Source organism: Meleagris gallopavo, chromosome 3 (assembly GCF_905368555.1).
Source record: "Meleagris gallopavo chromosome 3, MGAL_WU_HG_1.1, whole genome shotgun sequence".
In the NCBI taxonomy this organism is placed as follows: Eukaryota; Metazoa; Chordata; class Aves; order Galliformes; family Phasianidae; genus Meleagris; species Meleagris gallopavo.
Window position 1 is genome coordinate 72625840 of NC_139406.1, and position 17971 is coordinate 72643810.

The 17971-nt window shown below is 41.3% G+C and overlaps 1 protein-coding gene across 3 annotated transcripts in view; it reads left to right on the forward strand.

The window, feature by feature from the left end:
* LAPTM4B (lysosomal protein transmembrane 4 beta) overlaps positions 1 to 17971 on the forward strand; it is a 61875-nt gene that overhangs the window by 31838 nt on the left and 12066 nt on the right. For 2 of the 3 annotated variants that reach the window (XM_010709162.3, XM_085221457.1), the window contains exons 5-6: positions 630 to 728; positions 9098 to 9193. In XM_010709162.3, the coding sequence (XP_010707464.3) occupies positions 630 to 728; positions 9098 to 9193 (195 nt within the window). The remainder of the gene's footprint in view (positions 1 to 629; positions 729 to 9097; positions 9194 to 17971) is intronic. The other variant, XM_085221458.1, reaches the window with a different exon arrangement.

Sequence of the window (17971 nt, forward strand, 5' to 3'; positions counted from 1 at the left end):
CATTCAGATTTAAAATCATGAGTTTGTTCCCCTGTAGGGCCCATGCCTCTATTGCTACAGGGAAAGTGTCAGGGCATACACTCAAATAGCAGCACTCCTGGGGGAATTAGTCCAAATTCAGCTAAAAGAAGATGGAGATGAATACAGACAGTGTCTTTCAATCAAATATTTAAGTGGTAGGATTGTGCTGTCTAGTCTTCCTCTGATTTTTGGGAAGAGCTGCAACTGGTCTTTGGCAACCACAGCCAGGACAAGATAGCCTGCTCTTTGTAAGAGCAGAACTTGTCCACCATTGCTCAAGAGAAGAGATTTCCTGTTACAAATCCCCCAGAGGGTTGTCCATCGTTAATCTGTGTCTGTTACAAAACCACTGTGGGAAAGAAAACCCAAAACATGAATAAAGCAAAAAGCAAATCTCTCAGCACTCTGGGGAACATTTGGCAAGCTGAACATTTGCAGCACCTGTCCCAACCAGACTTACTGAAACTGGTTATTGGCGCAGAGATGTCCTAATTTAGTACATCACAGCAAGTTTTGTAAGCTATTAATTATAGACTGCAGTAATTGGATGTTTCTTAAGTGATTCATAAGATTAACTTAAAATGTTTTGCTTACTTTTGCTTCTGCAGCCCAGCAACTTTCCTTACAAGGAAGAGATCATGTCTGTGAACCCTACGTGTCTGGTTGTGATTATACTCCTTTTCATAAGCATCATTTTAGCTTTTAAGGTAAGTCCATTTGTATACATTCTACTTCTGGTCATCTGTGAATTGTCCTCTTTGAGAGTCCTTGCTCCAAAGACACATGAGGAACTACAGGCTAGTCAGTATGATAGCTACAAAAGCAAAATAAGACATTATGAAAAAAAAAAAAGCAGAAAAACTCACAGACAAACTGATGAAAAAAAGCCACAATGGGGAAGCATGAGAGAGAGCTCATGACACATGAATCCCTTGAAAGAGTGGACAAAGGAGAGACTGTTAAAACAGACTTCTTGGTTTTTCAACAGGTGTTTGGCAGAGCCTCTCACTAAAGGCTTTAAAAAACAAACAAATATAAAAAAAAATTAACAGCCTCAGATATGTAGGAAAAGATCCTCTTACATTATGTAGTTAGGAAATAAAGGGTAAATCATCAGTTTTTTACAACAGGAGACACATACTTAAATACATTCATAAAATATTTGGGAAAAGGAATGAAGATCTAGTGACATTTATTTTTTCAATGTAATTCAAAATAGGGAAAAAATCAGCTGAGAAAGGTACAGTTAAAAAGATCCAAGCAGTCCCTCTGGGAGTAACAGCATAGAGGACTGGTGGATGAAGTTGCCAAGCCGCTACCCATCATATTTTAAAGGTCATGGCACCCTGGTGAAGTTCTCACTTATTGGAAAAGGGGAAACTACCCCTGTTTTCAAAAAGGGAAAAGAAAATAAGATCCATCTAACTACAGGTCAGTCAGTCTCACTTCTGTACCAGGCAAGATCATGGAGCAAATCCTACTAAAGGCCCTACTAAGACACATGGAAAATAAAGATTAAGTGATTGGTGATAACCAACATGACTTCACCAAGGGCAAGTCATGGCTGACAAACTTGATGGAGTTACAGCCTCAGTGGATAAAGGAAAAGCAACTGACGACATCTATTTGGACTTGTGCAAAGTGCTTGACACTGTCCTGCATGACATCCTGGTTGTACAACTGGAGAAAAATGGATTTGATGGATGGACCACTTGCTGTATAAGGAATTGACTGGATGGTAGCATTCAGAGACTTGCAGTCAGCAGCTCAGTGTCCAAGTGGAGACCGTTGACAAGTGACATTCCTCAGGGATCAGTCACTGGGACTGATGTTATTTAACATCTTTGTAGGTGACATAGACAGTAGCATCAAGAAGGCCAACCATATCCTGGGTTGCATCTAGAGAAGCGTGACCAGCAGGTCAACAGACGTGATTCTGCCCCCCTACTCTGCTCTCATGAGAACCCACCTGTAGTACTGTATCCAGTTCTGGGGCCCCCAACACAAAAAAGACATGGAGCCGTTGGAGCAGATCCAGAGGAGAGATATGAAGATGATCAGAAAGCTGGAGCACCTCCTCAAAGAGGTTGAGAGAGTTGGGGCTCTTCAGCCTAGAGAACAGGAGGCTCAAGGGGGCCTACATGAAAGTTTGGGATGGACTTTTTATAAGGGCATGTAGCAACACGACAAGGAAAAATGCTTTTAAGCTGAAAGAGGGTATATTTAGACTGGATATTAGGGAGAAATTCTTTACTGCGAGGGTGGTGAGACACTGAAACAAGTTGCCCAGCGAGGTTGTGGATGCCCCATCACTGGAAGCATTCAATTCCTGGCTGAATGGGACTTTGAGCAATCTGGTTTAGAGGGAGGTGTCCATGCCTATAGCAGGGGGGTTGGAACTAGATGATCTTAAAGGTCCCTTCCAACCCAAACCATTCTATGATCCTCTGGTTGTCCCGGGGATGGCAAAAGGGAACAAGGAATAATATGTAATTGCTGTTGGTTTTGTGAAAGAGTAGCTCTTGACACTTGAGAGAGTGCTCTCTGCAGAGCAGCTACACATGAGGTTCATGAGGTTAGAGACATCCTGAAGAGCCAGGGTGAGATGCTCCTTCCACACAGCATGAACAGGGAAAGTAATTGCAAAAAAAAAAAAAAAAAAAAGTGGATGAAGGTATTTTAAGATGATGTTGGAAGTTATATCCAGTTTTATTTTGTGATTTAGAAATTTAATTTAATTGGCTTTGTCCATGTATATGTTCACAGCAGTAGAGTTGTCTTTTTTTTTTCATTTCTGAATATAATAAATATGTAGATCTTCCAAATTGCAAAATGAATATGCTCTTTAAAACTCTTAGATATGAATGTCATTGTGCTTTTATCCCAGGTGGGTTGGATGTGTCATTAAATAAATATGACAAGGATGTCTAAAACTCCTCAGATGTAGAGAAGGCTAAGGTACTTAATCAGTTCATTTCCTTGATCTTCACTATCAGCCTTCTGAAGACTCTAGGGTCCCTGAACTTCCAAGCCAGGGTTGGAAGAACAAAATCTCTCCCAGTTTAAAAGTGGAGCAAGTCCAAGACCACCTCCTGAGGCTGAATGTATACAAATCTATGAGGCTAGATGATAGGTATCACAGGGTCCTGAAGGAGCTGGCTGATGTGGTTGCCAAGCTGTCCTCCATCATATTTTAAAGTGGCTGTCACGTAAAGTCCCCAGTGACTAGAAGAAGGGAAACATCACTCCCATTTTTAAGTAAGGGAGAAAAGAAGACCTGGGCAACTACAGACTGGTAAGCCTCATGTCTGCACCTGGGAAGATCATGGAGAAAATCCTTCTGGAAGAGACGTTAAGGTACATGTGATATGAGGAGGTGATCGAGACAGCTAATGCAGCTTCACCAAGGACACACTGTTGCTGACCATTCTGGTAGCCTTCTATGGAGTTAGCGGCATCTGTGGACCAAGGAAAAGCAACTGATGTCATCTACCTGGACTTGTGCAAGGCCTTGACATGGTCCTTCACCATAACCTTATCTCTAAATTGGAGAGACATGGATTTGAAAGCTGAACTGTTCAGTGGGTAAATTTTTGGCTGAATGGTGATAGCCAGAGGGTTGTTGTCTATGGCTTTACATCCAGGTGGAGGCCAGTCATGAGTGATGCCCCCTAAGGGGAAACAGGGAGAAGAACTCATGGAGAGCAGACCTGCAGAAAAGGACTTGGTGATCTTGGTGCGTGGAAAGCTGGACATGAGACAACACTGTGCACTTGCAGCCCAGAAGGCCAATAGTATCCTGGGCTGCATCAAAAGAGGGGGGACTAGCAGGGAAGGAAGGGAGGTCTCCCCCTCTACCCACTTTTGTGAGGTCTCATCTGGAGTACTGTGTCCAGGCCTGAGGCCCCCAGTACAGGAGGAATGTGGAGCTGTCGGAGTGGATTCAAAGGAGGGCCATGAGGATGATCAGAGGCTGTAATATCTCTCTTATGATGAAAGCTTGAGTAAGTTCGGATTGTTTAACTTGGAGATGAGAAGGCTCCGGGAAGACTTCATTGTGAACTCCCAGTGTTTGAAAGGAGCTTACACGTAGGAGGAGGACTGACTTTTTACGCAGGTAGATAGTGATAAGACAAGGGGGAATGGATTTAAAGTGAAACGGGGAAGATTTAGTTTAGATGTTAGGAAGAAATTCTTTACTCAGAGAGCAGTGAGGCACTGGTACAGGCTGCCCAGAGAAGCTCTGGATGCCCCATGCCTGGAGGTGTTCAAGGCCAAGCTTGATAGGTTCTAGTGCAGTCTGATCTAGTGGTTGGCAACCCTGCCTACGGCAGGGGGTTGGAACTAGATGATCTTTAAAGTCCCTTCCAACCCAAACCATTCTATTATTCTATGATTATAAAAGAAATAAAAATAAAATCGGAATAGCAAAAAATGACCACTATGCAAAAAAAGAATTCTTGAGAAATTAATAGTGCAAAAATTTATTCTATTTTAAAGTTGCTAACATATCCTTTTCAAAGAGAAAAGTAGCTTGTTAGATTGAAATATTAGTTAATATTCCATTTTTGTATTAAAGCTCTTTACGGCTAGGATTATTACAGACTATTGCTTTTCTTAATGTTCATTCTAGCAATATATTATTGTGCAAATGAGTCACAAATATATGACTCACACAGAAACTAAAATCAAGTTAGCATTTTAATTTGAATTTCTTGTGTTTCCAGAAAAGCTGTTATGTAGATTTTTGGAGTCAGCTGCATGAAAAGAAAGCTGGACACTATCACATGCATCACACTTTATCACTGATAGACTTAACAGACGGTACCAAGTTTTTATACTGAAACTGAAAAGGTGCTGTGCATAAAAATATGCCTTAGCTCCCACTCCCCCTGGAGCTGGACTAGGAATAAAGAGAGAAATCAAAACATTGTAACCTAGGAAAAGCTGCACTAGGAAAAGTTGCATTCATCTGATGGGAAATATGAAACAGAATCAGAAAATTCATCAGAAATGTTTGGTATCAGGACACTTTTATCTTGGGTGCTGCTACTTTTATTTGGAGTGTAGCTACATGTAAAGGAAAACACTCATGAGCAGAAATCAAGATGTACACGTATTAGATAGTGGTTTTGTGCTTTGCACATGAAACTATAAAAAGGAGGGACAAAAGAGGGTACTAAGAATGAGAGGCAGCCAACCACACACAGGCACTTGTCTTTCAGCTCTCACTTGGATCCCAAGTAGCTAACGGATATTTCAAATGGATGGATGAATATTTCATGCCAAGGCAGAGTCTTTTCCAGAGCAGACCAAAATGTGTTATACCACTTACTCTCTTTGTTTGGAAAGAGAATCGAGTTACATACCATGAAAAACAGATCTTTCCTATCTGGCTGAGCAAGGACATCCAGCAGTATAAAAGTATGTACACAGAACTTCAAATAGCATATTTGAAGCATATAAAGCACAACAGCTTTTGGACTGCACCCCTCTCTGCAGCTGCTTTGGTGAATGAGGCCTTGGTTTCCCCTGACAGCTTCAGCTGCTGAAATAGAAACCCTGGGACTTCAACCTGCCCTTCCCAGCCAGGGTGAAGCCTCCAAGCCCAAATCAGCCTGAACTTGGTAAGCACAAGCACAACCAAAATAAACTCTTCCCCCAAGCTTCTCTGAGCACTCTGCGGCTGCTAAGGATGGCTTTTTCTCCTTCTCCCTGTTGGCCTTTCTTTTGCTTAAAGCAGGTAGGAAGAGGCAGCCTAGAGGTTTTCCAGTTCAGTGAGACAGTGTTAGCAAACTGCTATCCTGATCTCTGTGATATGCATATAAGTTGTCTGTACAGACTGGTGAGACTGGAAATGGGACTACCCCGGTGGACCTCAGCACATGGGAAAGGCTCACTACATCTTGGGCTCAACAGGAGAGGTCCAGTGACCTTTATGTAAGGCCAATTCCAAATGTGAACATCAGTCTCCCAGGAGAAAATTGATAAGTTTGTATGTTGCCAGGTCTGGGGTGTGCATCTTCACTCCAAGAGCTAAAGTGGACCTCATCCTCTGAGATTCTCATGCATCTAGGCTCCAGGGCTAGAACTGGAACTGGAAGGTGAAGCAGTTGTGTGTGCATATATTGAAGTAAAATACGAGTAAGACATACGAGGAGTGGCTGAGGTCCCTGGGTTTGTGCAGAGCGGAGGAGCTGAGGGGAGGCCTGATGGTGGCTGCAGCTCCTCAAAGGGAGTGGAGAGGCAGCGCTGAGCTCTGCTCTGTGTGGCAGCGACAGGGCCTGAGAGAACGGCATGGAGCTGCGTCAGGGGAGGGGCGGGTGGGGGTCAGGGACAGGGTCTGCACCAGAGGGCGGTGGGCATGGAACGGGCTGCCCAGGGCAGTGGGCACGGCCTGAGTGCCGGAGTTCAGGGAGCGTTTGGACAGATCTCAGACATGGAGGTTGGAATTCGGGGTGGTCCTGTGTGCAGGCAGGAGCTGGACTTGATGATCTTTGTGGATACCTTCCAACCTGGGATATTCTATGATTCTGTGATTCTATGATACGTTCACCACATATAACAGAATGAGAGAATTCAAAAATAAATCTCCCGATAACTTTTCCCAAGGAGTCTGAAATGGAGCTTCCCTCAGTTTGGTTTTGAATAGAAGGATCGTAGAGATTGGTTTGCAAATAAGTGGCTTTACTGTGCACGTTTCTTGTGAAGGTGTGCCGTGTCTGCACAGAAGTGTCCTGCATTTGGCACTCTGCTCTGTACTAGCTGTTATGCCTTTCTCAGTGCACGCTGAGCACTGAAAGCCACTGAGAGACTTCATATTGTTTGTAATTAGCAACAGTGGCATTGCTACTTAATTCTGGAAAGAAACACAGTCCTTCATTTACACAGCTTGTTGCAGTAGGCTGCGGCTCACATACCCCACAGCTCGGGGTGCAGAGCCAGCCTGACTTCCTCAGCGCTCAGCTCACTCAGACATGTCTTGTCTTCCTCACTTGATGGTAGAAAGTAACATTCCCAAGTCATCCAAGACCATAAAGAAGAGGAAGCAAGCTTATTGTATTCTAGCCAGCTCGGTCCAAGTGGGAAAAAAAAAAAACAACACCTTCTTCCTGATCTGCAGGCGAATGATCTGTGAGTCATGTGGCACCCTAAAAAACAGCTCATATGTGACAGCTCTGGAGGGGAAGGAGGCGCAGGGCAGCTGAAGAGGATACGAGGGTTTTGGAAGGTCATCAGTGCAAGTGAGTCACAAAATATGACTCACTCAAGAGAGATGCACATGCAAATCCAATCAGTGCTGGCAGTTTAACTTGCATACACTAGGTTTCTAGAAGGACTGCTATGCAGAACCTGCTAAGTAAAGATTTAAGATGGGCATTATCAAAACACATTGTTTTCATCACCGTTGTGTGTGGCTATGTGAGAAGCAGAAAACTCCAGAGATAACTGCTTAGCCCCACTCTACCAGCCTTGCCTTTGGCATGCTGAGGATCTGAGTTCAGCTGGTCCACATGTGTTCTTGTCTCCTCTCTCTTCCAGCCACTTTGCTCCTCTCTGCTGGCCAGACTGGAATTTGTCCTGCTGGCAGAGGAATTGCTGGATTTGTACACTTTTCCTAACCATTTTAAAAAGAGCTGGAGACTTCTAGCTCTTTGCCAGGCAGCAGCCTTATCCCAAGCTGGGTGAGCTCCAAAAACAAAAACAGCAAAACAACAGTTTATGATCCTGTGGTAGGATTATTGCTGCAATAACTTTTTTTTTTTTTTCTGTATACTGAATATGTATTTTTTTCTTTATACTGAATATTTTTCTAATAAACGTTAAAAGGACAGGAATTATTTCAGTTTTCAGTAAATACTTTTACACTGGCAATTTTCTCCAGTCAGGCCAGAATAAGAAGACCCTGGCCCTTTCAGTTACATGTAATACATTGATTTAATCTCAGATTAAATGGAGTATTGAAAAAAATGCACATGATTTATCGGATCATTATGTAGTCACCTGCCAGGATTCCACTCGCAAAATAGAAAGGGATTCCTATAATTTTCTTGATGATGCTTGCACTCATTTTACTGGGGTTTGCTTCAACTTCTAGTTGAACCACTAACACCCAGCAATGATGCTTAACAGCCTTACTGGAGGAGCCCAGAAGTGATTTCTATTTATATTTTACTATAATCCATGAGGCATTCTGTATCTGCAACACCTGATCTCATGTGTACATTCATTTTATATTTTAAAACTCACTCCTGTTAGTGTGCAGCATCCCATGCATTGCTTTGAGATGTCTGACTGAACTGATGTATCTCTGTAGAGAGGCACAGGAAAGAAAGTCTGTGTATGTGATGTGCACGTTTCAGTAAAATGGGGATTATATACACAAAACGATGTTATTTTGCTTACATTCAAGCCCAAAGAAACTGATGTTTCTTTTAAAAAAAAAAATAGTCAATACTAAGTATGCTGTATACTAAGTATCTGTAAACAGTAAATTCTGCTCAGATAGGTCTAGACTATCTAAATGAAGCAGCTTTCTCAGTCCAACCCAAGTCTCCATAAACTCCTGCCCACTGTGAGGTATAGTGTCAGGAGACTTGCTGAATTCCTAGATATGCTTACAGTCACTGCAGCAAGCAGGCTTATATTCATATTTATATTAGTATTTTACTGTTTAACTGCCCTGCTTTGTATATGGAGCTCTGAAGAGCCCAGCTCACCCCACACTGCTCTGCTTGATCTTTCTGTGTCTGTTCCTTCTAATCACAAGACTAAGGCAAGCACACAACTTAAAGAGCATCATGGAAAGCTTCCTTTGTAATATGGCCTTTCATAAAGACAAAGAACAAAGAGTCACGAGGCTAAATTTTTAGCACTAAAAGAAAGTTTGAGAATCACATTTACCTTTTTCTCACTGTTTGTTTGCATTGAACTTGAGTATTCATGCTCTCCTTCTGTTCTTAATGCCATGCCAGGGCTTTTACTCAGTCCAGGAGTCCAATTTGCACAAATCTGTGGCATGAAAATGTATATGGTTTATTTTCTGTACATAACGATAGAACTCTTCTCTTTACAGGGTTACTTGATAAGCTGTGTGTGGAACTGTTATCGATACATTAATGGCAGAAACAACTCAGAAGTGTTGGTGTACATTACCACCAATGACACTGCGGTAAGGATGTCAGAACACAGAGAAAACCTTTCTCTAATATTCTATTTAATATCTTCATTGTCTGTTAATTTCTGACTCCTTAGTTAACAATCTTAATTCTTTTGAGAGTTGTCATCCATTGGTTTTGTTTAGGCTTGAGATTGAGTGCTCTATGATTGAGTGATTTAGGCTTGAGTCTGGTGCTCTATGGTTGAAATAGCACCTGTTGCTAAAATACTGGTTTTATTTTATGTATATAGTCTAAAGAGTATGTGTTAAACATCAACTACAGCTGACTTCATCATCCCAGGAATGCTGCCAGCCCCAAGCTCTCCAGCTGTGTGATAATCCCTTATTAAGCTATGAGATGGCATGAGCCCCCTCTGCACTGTGAGGGACATAACTGGGCCATTCAGCCTGGAAGACAATCTCATGGAATGTCCCAGCTGAATCTATGATCTACACAGTGTGGGGCATGATTAGGAACCAGGGATGCCATTGTCTACACCTGCTGTGAAATGTGGATGTAGTTATAGAAACAGTGATTTAGGACGTTCAGCACTTGGCATAGCACAATCACAGAGTATCTAAAAAGCAGCACAAGTTTGGTGATCCATCTCTCAGTACATCATTATTTTGTACAGCAAGGAAACAGAATGAAACAGAGCAACATGAAAAAAGTTCATAAATGAATTTTAACCACAAAGGACAGCAGATGTCCATTCACTTTATAGCAATTCAGTGCTCATGGATTATGTGCAGTGCTACTGCTAAGTGATGTCTTGCTGGTTGTAGGAGGCACTGAAGGAAAGGGGCAAGAAGATGGAGTCCCCAGAAAGAGCCAGTTGTGTCTGCAGTGATCTCTATGGAGCTACCACATGGTTCCACCTAAGCCACACATGGAGGGCACTGTGCCAAATCAGTCCCTGGGTGAATCCACTACTTTATGTAATTAGTTTACTTAATTTGTATAACAGATTCATAGCAGCATGAGCTTGGTTCTTTGGAGTACCTAGGTAGAATTTCAAGATTGTCTTCCTCAGGTTTTCTGGAAGCATGTGTGGTCTCCACACACTGAGACATTAGATCAACTACTATTCGAATGAATGATTTCCTGTGCAGCCACAAAGGCTAGGAAACTACAACTGCTTGCACATGGAAGCAGTAGCTCTTGCATTTGTCTCCAGTATCTGGAGCTTTAAGAAAAGCATAAGAAATGTTACAGGCTATTATCAGAGCTGGCATCTAGGACATTTAGGTATAAAAATATAGGTTTATTGAAAACTAAGAAATATTACAACGTTCTTTAGGGGAATCTACTTTGAGTAAAACCAGGAGTTTTATGTGAAATGATTTTGATAGCTCCTTTGTTCAGCTTGTGGGTAGCTGCAACTCATCTTCAAACACTGCTGACTACACAAGCCACAGAGCTGGCAGGCTCACTGGTGGCAAAATGCCAGCTGAGCTATCTAAAAAACTCAACTTACCAATGCTTTTTAAAACCTGTGTTAAAAGCATATATTACACTGCTGCCTTTGCAAAGCAGAAGACTTTGGTTTTCAGAGATATGTGGTTAATAAACTTGTCTCAGTACTTCTGTAGTTACCCTGTAATTATGCATATAACTACCAAAGGGATCTGAGCTGCCTCCTCATCTTTTAATTCCTCTTTTTTTCTGTGAGGAAAGAAAGCCCTTATATATACTTTTGTAGAGATGGCATATTCTTGCACTGACATTTCAATTTAACTTTGCTTATCTTGATCTTACAAGACAGCTCTGGCAGATGTAGATTTTGGGAAAGGCTGCACACCCTTGGCTAGTGCCCTGACCATTGGACTCTTCTTCCTTCCTCAATATCTACATTTTATTCATGTGATGTGGTCAGAATCTCTTGCTTTCAGCTATGATGTATTTTTGTTCATTCTTTGTAAGTAATCTCAATGCAATGGCCTTAGATCAGGATCTGTGGAAAGTACTGATTGGGATTTCTCAGCTAACCATGACTTTCACCACAAAATTCTAGTTCAGGAGTAGAGAAGGGCTAAAGAGCTGTGCTGTTGGGGAAGAGTTTCACAGGCTTAGCCAAAGTGGCAAGAGGACAGAGAGTCACTACTTGCCTGGGTTTTGGGATGGTAGCAAGATTCAGTCAAACCCATACCAGACTGCTTCTCTCCAGGTGATATCCTTCACCTCAAAGTTGCACAGCCTCTCTCCACCTTATGATCATCCTTCCCTGACAAACTGCATGGACACCTGCCAGTGCAGTGCTCTCAGGGATGTGATGGAAGAGGTGACATGCTCCTGAGCAGCCTTTCTTACTTCTGCTTATTGCTAAACTTCAGCAAAGAATAACAGAGTTTGTAGGGCTAAATCCTCACCACTCTCCATTTTGAATGAGAAGATTCAAAAGGTTATGCTCTTCCTCTATCCCTCAAGTGGTGGGCTGGAAAAGATTTTTTTTCCTGTGCATAGAGTGAAAGAGGTGAGCAACAATCCCTTTTCACATAATTTTTAAAAGTGATCTCAAAATAGCTGGAAAAAAAAGAAATACCAAATGAAGTGTGGAAGAATGGGGCTTAGAAAACAGAGTGCTGAGGACTTTGGAGATTTTAGAAATCTTGAAGAAACACCAAGAAATTTAGAAGTGTTCTGATAGGTCACTCTTGTCTGAATTGTATAACATTCCTTCCACACTGAAGTGCATTCATGTATAAAACAATACATTTTCATTCTCTTTGATGCTGGGAAAATTCTTTTGGCACGGCCCCTCACCCCTACATGCCCTTAAATTATAAACTACAAATTTATTAAAAAAATGTGGGTCCATCTTGCCCTCTTCTTCAAATTAAATCTATAATTTTTGGAATCAAACCTGCCACCTGAATTCCAACAGAGCTGTAGATTTTATCTATTTTATCTATAGGGCATATTGTATTTGAGAATAGTTTTTTGTTCTTTTTTTTTGTTTATATATGTGTATACTTATCATCTGCATTAGTTAAAAAAGTATCAATCTGTACAAACAGCAGTGAAAATCTGAGCTTAAATATGGAATTGGACTTAATATTCAGTTGTTTCCCTTCCTTCTTTTTATGGTTTAATTCTCATGTAACTTAAAACGTGAGAACAAGCTAAATGTAGAGGAATTTCCAGTTAGTTTTCCCCGATCTTAATAATAACGCTGATAGATGTGAACTGTGACTAACCCAGTAGCTGCAGTTATTGACTACCAGATAATCTGATTTTTGTCACACACTGTAAGTGGTTTAAGCCACACTTTTTGCAAGCCTGCAATCTGGAACAAAGGCATGTCCTCTCCACTTCTGGTTGTGAACGGGATGTTCCTGTTAACTTCATTAGGTGAGATATCTTTTTCCTGTGGCCCTTCATTTAAGTTTGACACCACAGGAATGTACCCAGCTTGGCTCCATGCCAGCCAGTTTGGGGACCAGTAGGTGCTGGGCTGGGGACCCCTGCTGATTGGAAGATATCATGTTATGCACCAAGGTATATAGTGGCAGGTCCAGCTATAGAAATAATGGAGATCCAGTTCTGTAACTTAGTCGCAACAGCATCAGTGTTGCTCAGGAACATGTAATCATCTCCCTCCTCTAAGCTTTATTCCAATGCTGCAAGAGATTTTGGCATTGCAGTAAGGTGGCTCCCACACAATGAACCACAGTAACCCGAGGACAATTTTTCTCCTTTCTCAGTCTGGGATTGCTTTTCCTGCCAACTGCTTTGAGCACACCATGGATGAAGATTCATTTTCTACACTAATTTAAACTGTGATAGCAGTGCCATGGAAATGATGGTCCAGTTTGGAGATATTGCCAATTTATGAGTGCAGAAGATTACATGAAATTATTTGTTCTCTGTAGCATGAATAGTTTCCTTGTGCTCTTGAACAGTCAGGGGATTTCATTTTGTTTGTTTTTAACTCTCACTGTAGCTAATCAGTGGAAGTTTCATCTCCAGTCATACTGCCAGTAAGCTGTAAAGCTGTAAATATCTCTCCTCAAACTGGGATTTAGTTACTTACATACTTTACCAAATCACTCCAATGAATCCTATCTGACACACATTTATCTGCAATGGTTAGTTTGCATTTTTTTAGCACAGACATATTTGTTCTGTTGACATGACATCAACCAAGTAGTTTGTAAATCATCTGCCAACACTCCTTTGTTTGTTCTCCCTTTCCCAAAGCAATGGGAGACCTATTTCAGCAGTGCAGTTCAGTCTTTCATTCCTGCTAAATGATTCCTGTGAGCAGGAGGTTGGAAGAGCCAGTCTTCATGTTATTGTGTAATTCTGCATGTGTGGAAGGTGACTAGTTTGTGTACAGAAGGAAAGAAGGATCCTTAGACTCACGCCAATTAAACAGAATTGTGAGATGAAGCCTAGAAACAGACATACCATGTGCAAAAATGTTTGTTTCTGAGAGGATCTTTGGGACTTCTGATTTCCAAATCCTGAGCCTGTTTCAAGAAGATACTCACCTGAATTGAAGACACCTTTGAGAAAACTGCTTCTTTACAGGTTTTTTGTTTTGTTTTTCCAAAATGCATTATAAAAATCCCAGAAACACGGCAACTCTCACCAGGTAGCTTGTCTTGTGCAGTGGTCTGTATATGCAACATTATGGCTAAGCCATTAAATCAGAGGCAGCTTTTTCCACTGATTAGCAACCACAAGCATACTTGAAAGTGAGCACACACCACAAATAAATGCTGAATGCATGACTCAACCTCTGAGCCCTTCTCAGAGCCTCAGCTGAGTGCAGGCAGAGGAGTTTGCATCTTCCTTGGTGGAAAATGTCTGATAAAACCTGCAAGAGGAAAGCAGGTAAAGAGGGAGGCAGAGAAGAAGCAGCAGAGGCAAGAAGGAAATAAAAAGAATGCAGGCAGATCTGCCCAGCACTTGAAGTAAAGTGGGTGATTAATTAATGGGCACATGTAATGGTCTGTGTTAGGGACCTGAAAGTGTTTTCAAAGGCTGAATCTGTTGTGCAGAATTGGCCTTAGAACTTCAAATTGTACATTCCCACAGCAATGTCTTTAGACAGAGAATCTTCAGAGAGCTCACATCCCATGTGGATGCCAGCACTCACATCTCTCGTATGTATGCGAGCACTTCTACTTCTGTTTGATTCTCAACTGCAGAAAAGTATGAACAGCCTGTTTCTTCCCACAAACAGCTACTCAACTGTTCCAGCATTTCACTTTCCACTTGCAGTGAAGTCTTATCCTTTTTCAGTTGTCCTTGAGTCTTAATGAAAAGACTGTGTTGCTTCTTTCTTCTTCCTTTTTTTTTTTTTCAACATTTCCACCTACCTGTTATCTCTACTCAGCTCTTTCTTCTAATGTTTCCTTGTTTAAGTAAGGATATTTTCTTAAAATCCAGCATTCTCTGCTGAATTGCTTCATGCTGCCTGTTTGCTCTGTTGCTTAGTGCTGTTTGCCAATCGAACTTCTTGTTATAGGTCTCACCTATTACCAGGTGCCTGCTGTCAAAAGCCAGCTGTGCTGCTTGGAAATGGCTGTTGATGGTGTCAGTATTGGGCAGATGGCCTCCTAAGATTAAAAATAAGGCTTCCAAAACATTTTCATTTCTCTTTACAATCCTAAATTTACATTTACTTGCAAGTAAAAGTACAAGATCAAAAACTGTGTTTGTTTTCCTCAATATAATCTTATTTCAATCAAAATATATCCAGTGATATTTGCAGCTCAAATACTGGAATTACTCTAATGCATTAAAAAAAAAAAAAAAAAAAAAAAAAAAAAACAGTAAGAGGTTTGCATCAGAAAGAGAGAGATCTGTTTTCATTGTTCATAATTAAAGAAAAAAAAAACCACGAAGAGGAAACGTGTAATTTAGTTCCTCTGATTTTTTTTGAATTCACAACTTCAGAGTGTTGCAATGCAGGAAAAAAAAAAAAAGTATTTATAAATTGACAGTGTTTCTTTAGAGGCCGTTTTTCTAGCAGGCTTGATTCACTGCCATCGGACAGCTGCCTTTTTGTAGGCTTCAGAAAATGAGTCCAAGTCTTCAGTATAATTCTGAGGATATGTATCAGTGTGGCAAAAAAAATGGTGACAGCTTAAATCCTTATTGCCAAGGATATATGAGTTTTTCAGGTCAAGCTCAAACCTGTGTAGTTACACAGCATAACGAAGCATGGAGGAAGCCTGAATACATCCGAGCAAATATTGTTCAAACCAGGAAGAGTTGTGGGGCCATTGGTTTGGCCCTAGAAGCCCTGCCCTTCTGTGAGGGGCTGCCTTCAGCTCGAAGGTGAACTCACCCTGCTAGCTTTGCATCACATCACCTTGCTCAGAGCAAGCTGGGCCATTGCCAAGAGGAGGAGCAGCTTCCCACAAGGCCCACTTGTTGTATCCCTGGGCTCCTGGGCTCCAACGCCATAAGCTATGCAGAGGCGGAAATAACATCAGCTGTAAATTGGGTAGGAGGGAGATGTTGTCGCTGGTGGTTCAGTAGGTGGCATTGTTCTCCTAGAGATTGCACTGAAACAAAGCTTAGCTAGGCTACTGGGGAGGCTGTGCAGCTGCCATTGTTTTGCTGAGGGTGTGACAGTTGTCTAGAAGACTGACTTCCTGCAGTGAGCAGCTTCTGGTGAATTCTGAACCGTTTGTCCAGTCTGTATTCATTTTCCATAAAGGCGAGAGCTTCCAGGAGAGCAGCTGCTTTCTTCCCAAGCCTCTCTTAAGACTATAGAAATCAGGCTTCCTTCCTCCACTATAGCCTGTACTGGGCTGCACAGCGCTCACAGTCTCAGTCTTCTGTCTTACGAGCAGTGAGGAAAGTGAGATCTGATTTAAATGAATGCTGTAGCAAACCTTCCTTAACTCCAGAATGGCTGAACTGTCAGTCGTGCCAGATTTAAAAAAAAAATTAAAAATTCATGAGAACTTCTGTTTGACAGGTGTTTTACAAATGTGATTTACAAACATTAAGAGATTTCTACATAAACGTAAGCTTTTCTCTGAAGCTGCCATTTCATCACCTTTCTTGACACTGGTGCTTTGTAGTCTTAATGCAGTGTTACAGTAATTTTGTTATAAACAAGGATTTTCCTTCTGTTTCTGTTTAGGAAATGCCTAAGTGCATTGTGCAAGACAAATTGTGTTTTATATTAGTGACACAAAAAGAATGTGCTTGTATAAAAATAGTAATTAATGAGAAATATTTATGGAAGACAGAACTGGACATCTCAAATTCCCATATCTTATTGCTGCCAAATTTATAATGAGATTTCAAAATCTGCCTCCAAATTTTACAATTGGCCTATCTCTGCTGTGGTGTCCAAAGATGAGTGTCCACATCCCTAGAGAGAGAGAGCAAAACAGTCCATCTGGTGTGATATAAACATAAGATGGAAGTCTTTCCAACAGTATCTAGAATCATTCTATGATTCTATCTGTAGTGCAGGCACATCTGATAACAACACTCCTGGGAGATGACCACTGCTATTAAGCAATTTGGCTGCCCCTTGGGAGCTATCTATAGGTTAACTTCATCTTGTAAACTCTTGAGTGGGAGCAAATGTAATTATAAGAGGCGACAAGGTTGGAGGTGGATGTTAGTAATAAAAATGTCAATTGAAAGATTAGTGTGCTCTCACAGTGTGTGCACTCAGGACAGCACATCAACCATTTGTTACACTGAGCCATAATGTACTTCTCCAAGTCATCAGTACTGGTGACATGCAGTCCAGTACTCCCTTAGGAATCACATGCTCATCCACTAAATGCGTTTTGAAAGCATGAATGATGAGCTCTGTCCACACGAGATCATGATGCACAACGGGAGATGCAGCAGCAGAGGGCTGGCCAAGATGCAGAAAGGCTTTTGTGGCCTGAGGTGCACTACCGCTCCACGCTTTGAACAGAGAGGATAATTACATCATTATTCTGGATGACTTTTACGAGGTTGTGCATGATGAAAAAATAGACAATAGCTTCCTCAATCCAATTTTCTTCCCATGCAAGAGCAATCACAATCTGTTTCTAAATATTGCTGTGCCCTAGTAATACATACATTTATACATCTATCTGCAGTGATGAAACTGTTTTGTTTCATTATAGAAATGCATAAGCTCATGTAAAGTTTCTTAAATATTGTCTTGGAGAGCTGGTGGCTTCAATAATAATAAATTATAAATAAATGAGCAGTTTTGTGAAAACCCTGACTCTACAGAGATGATTTTGCAGCACTGAGGCATACTTTTTCACTCATTCAGTTATAAGTTGTCTCCAAGCTAGTTTGCTTCCAGTTATTCCATCTGCAATCATTCTAGTGTGGTTTCCGATGGAAATGCATGCATATAAACATGACAATACTTCCTGTCCATGCTGAGAGGAAGGTCTCCTGGGATTTGACAGATTCTTGAATCTTTTGACAGAATCATGAAACGCTTAAACCAATAGTAATTAACTAGAACATTTTGGGCAAACTTTTCAAGCAAGCACATCTGTGAATACAGCGAAGTAAAACATTTCTCATTTGATATTAAATACTATCTGGCACTGATATGAAACTCTGGCTCTGTATCTAGAGGTTGTTTATCTGAAGACAGAGGAAGGAAAAATAGGCAGATGTGAAGATTTTTGTAAACATCACTCTCTACCCCCCTGAGAAGAGGTTCCTTTGATTGCACTCATGTGACCAAAGAGGTTTCTTTGGTTGCACTCATGTGACCAGATCAGCCAATTCAGATGCAGATATTTACAAGCAGCAAAGAAAAAGAATTGCTTCTGTGGCATAATTGATCT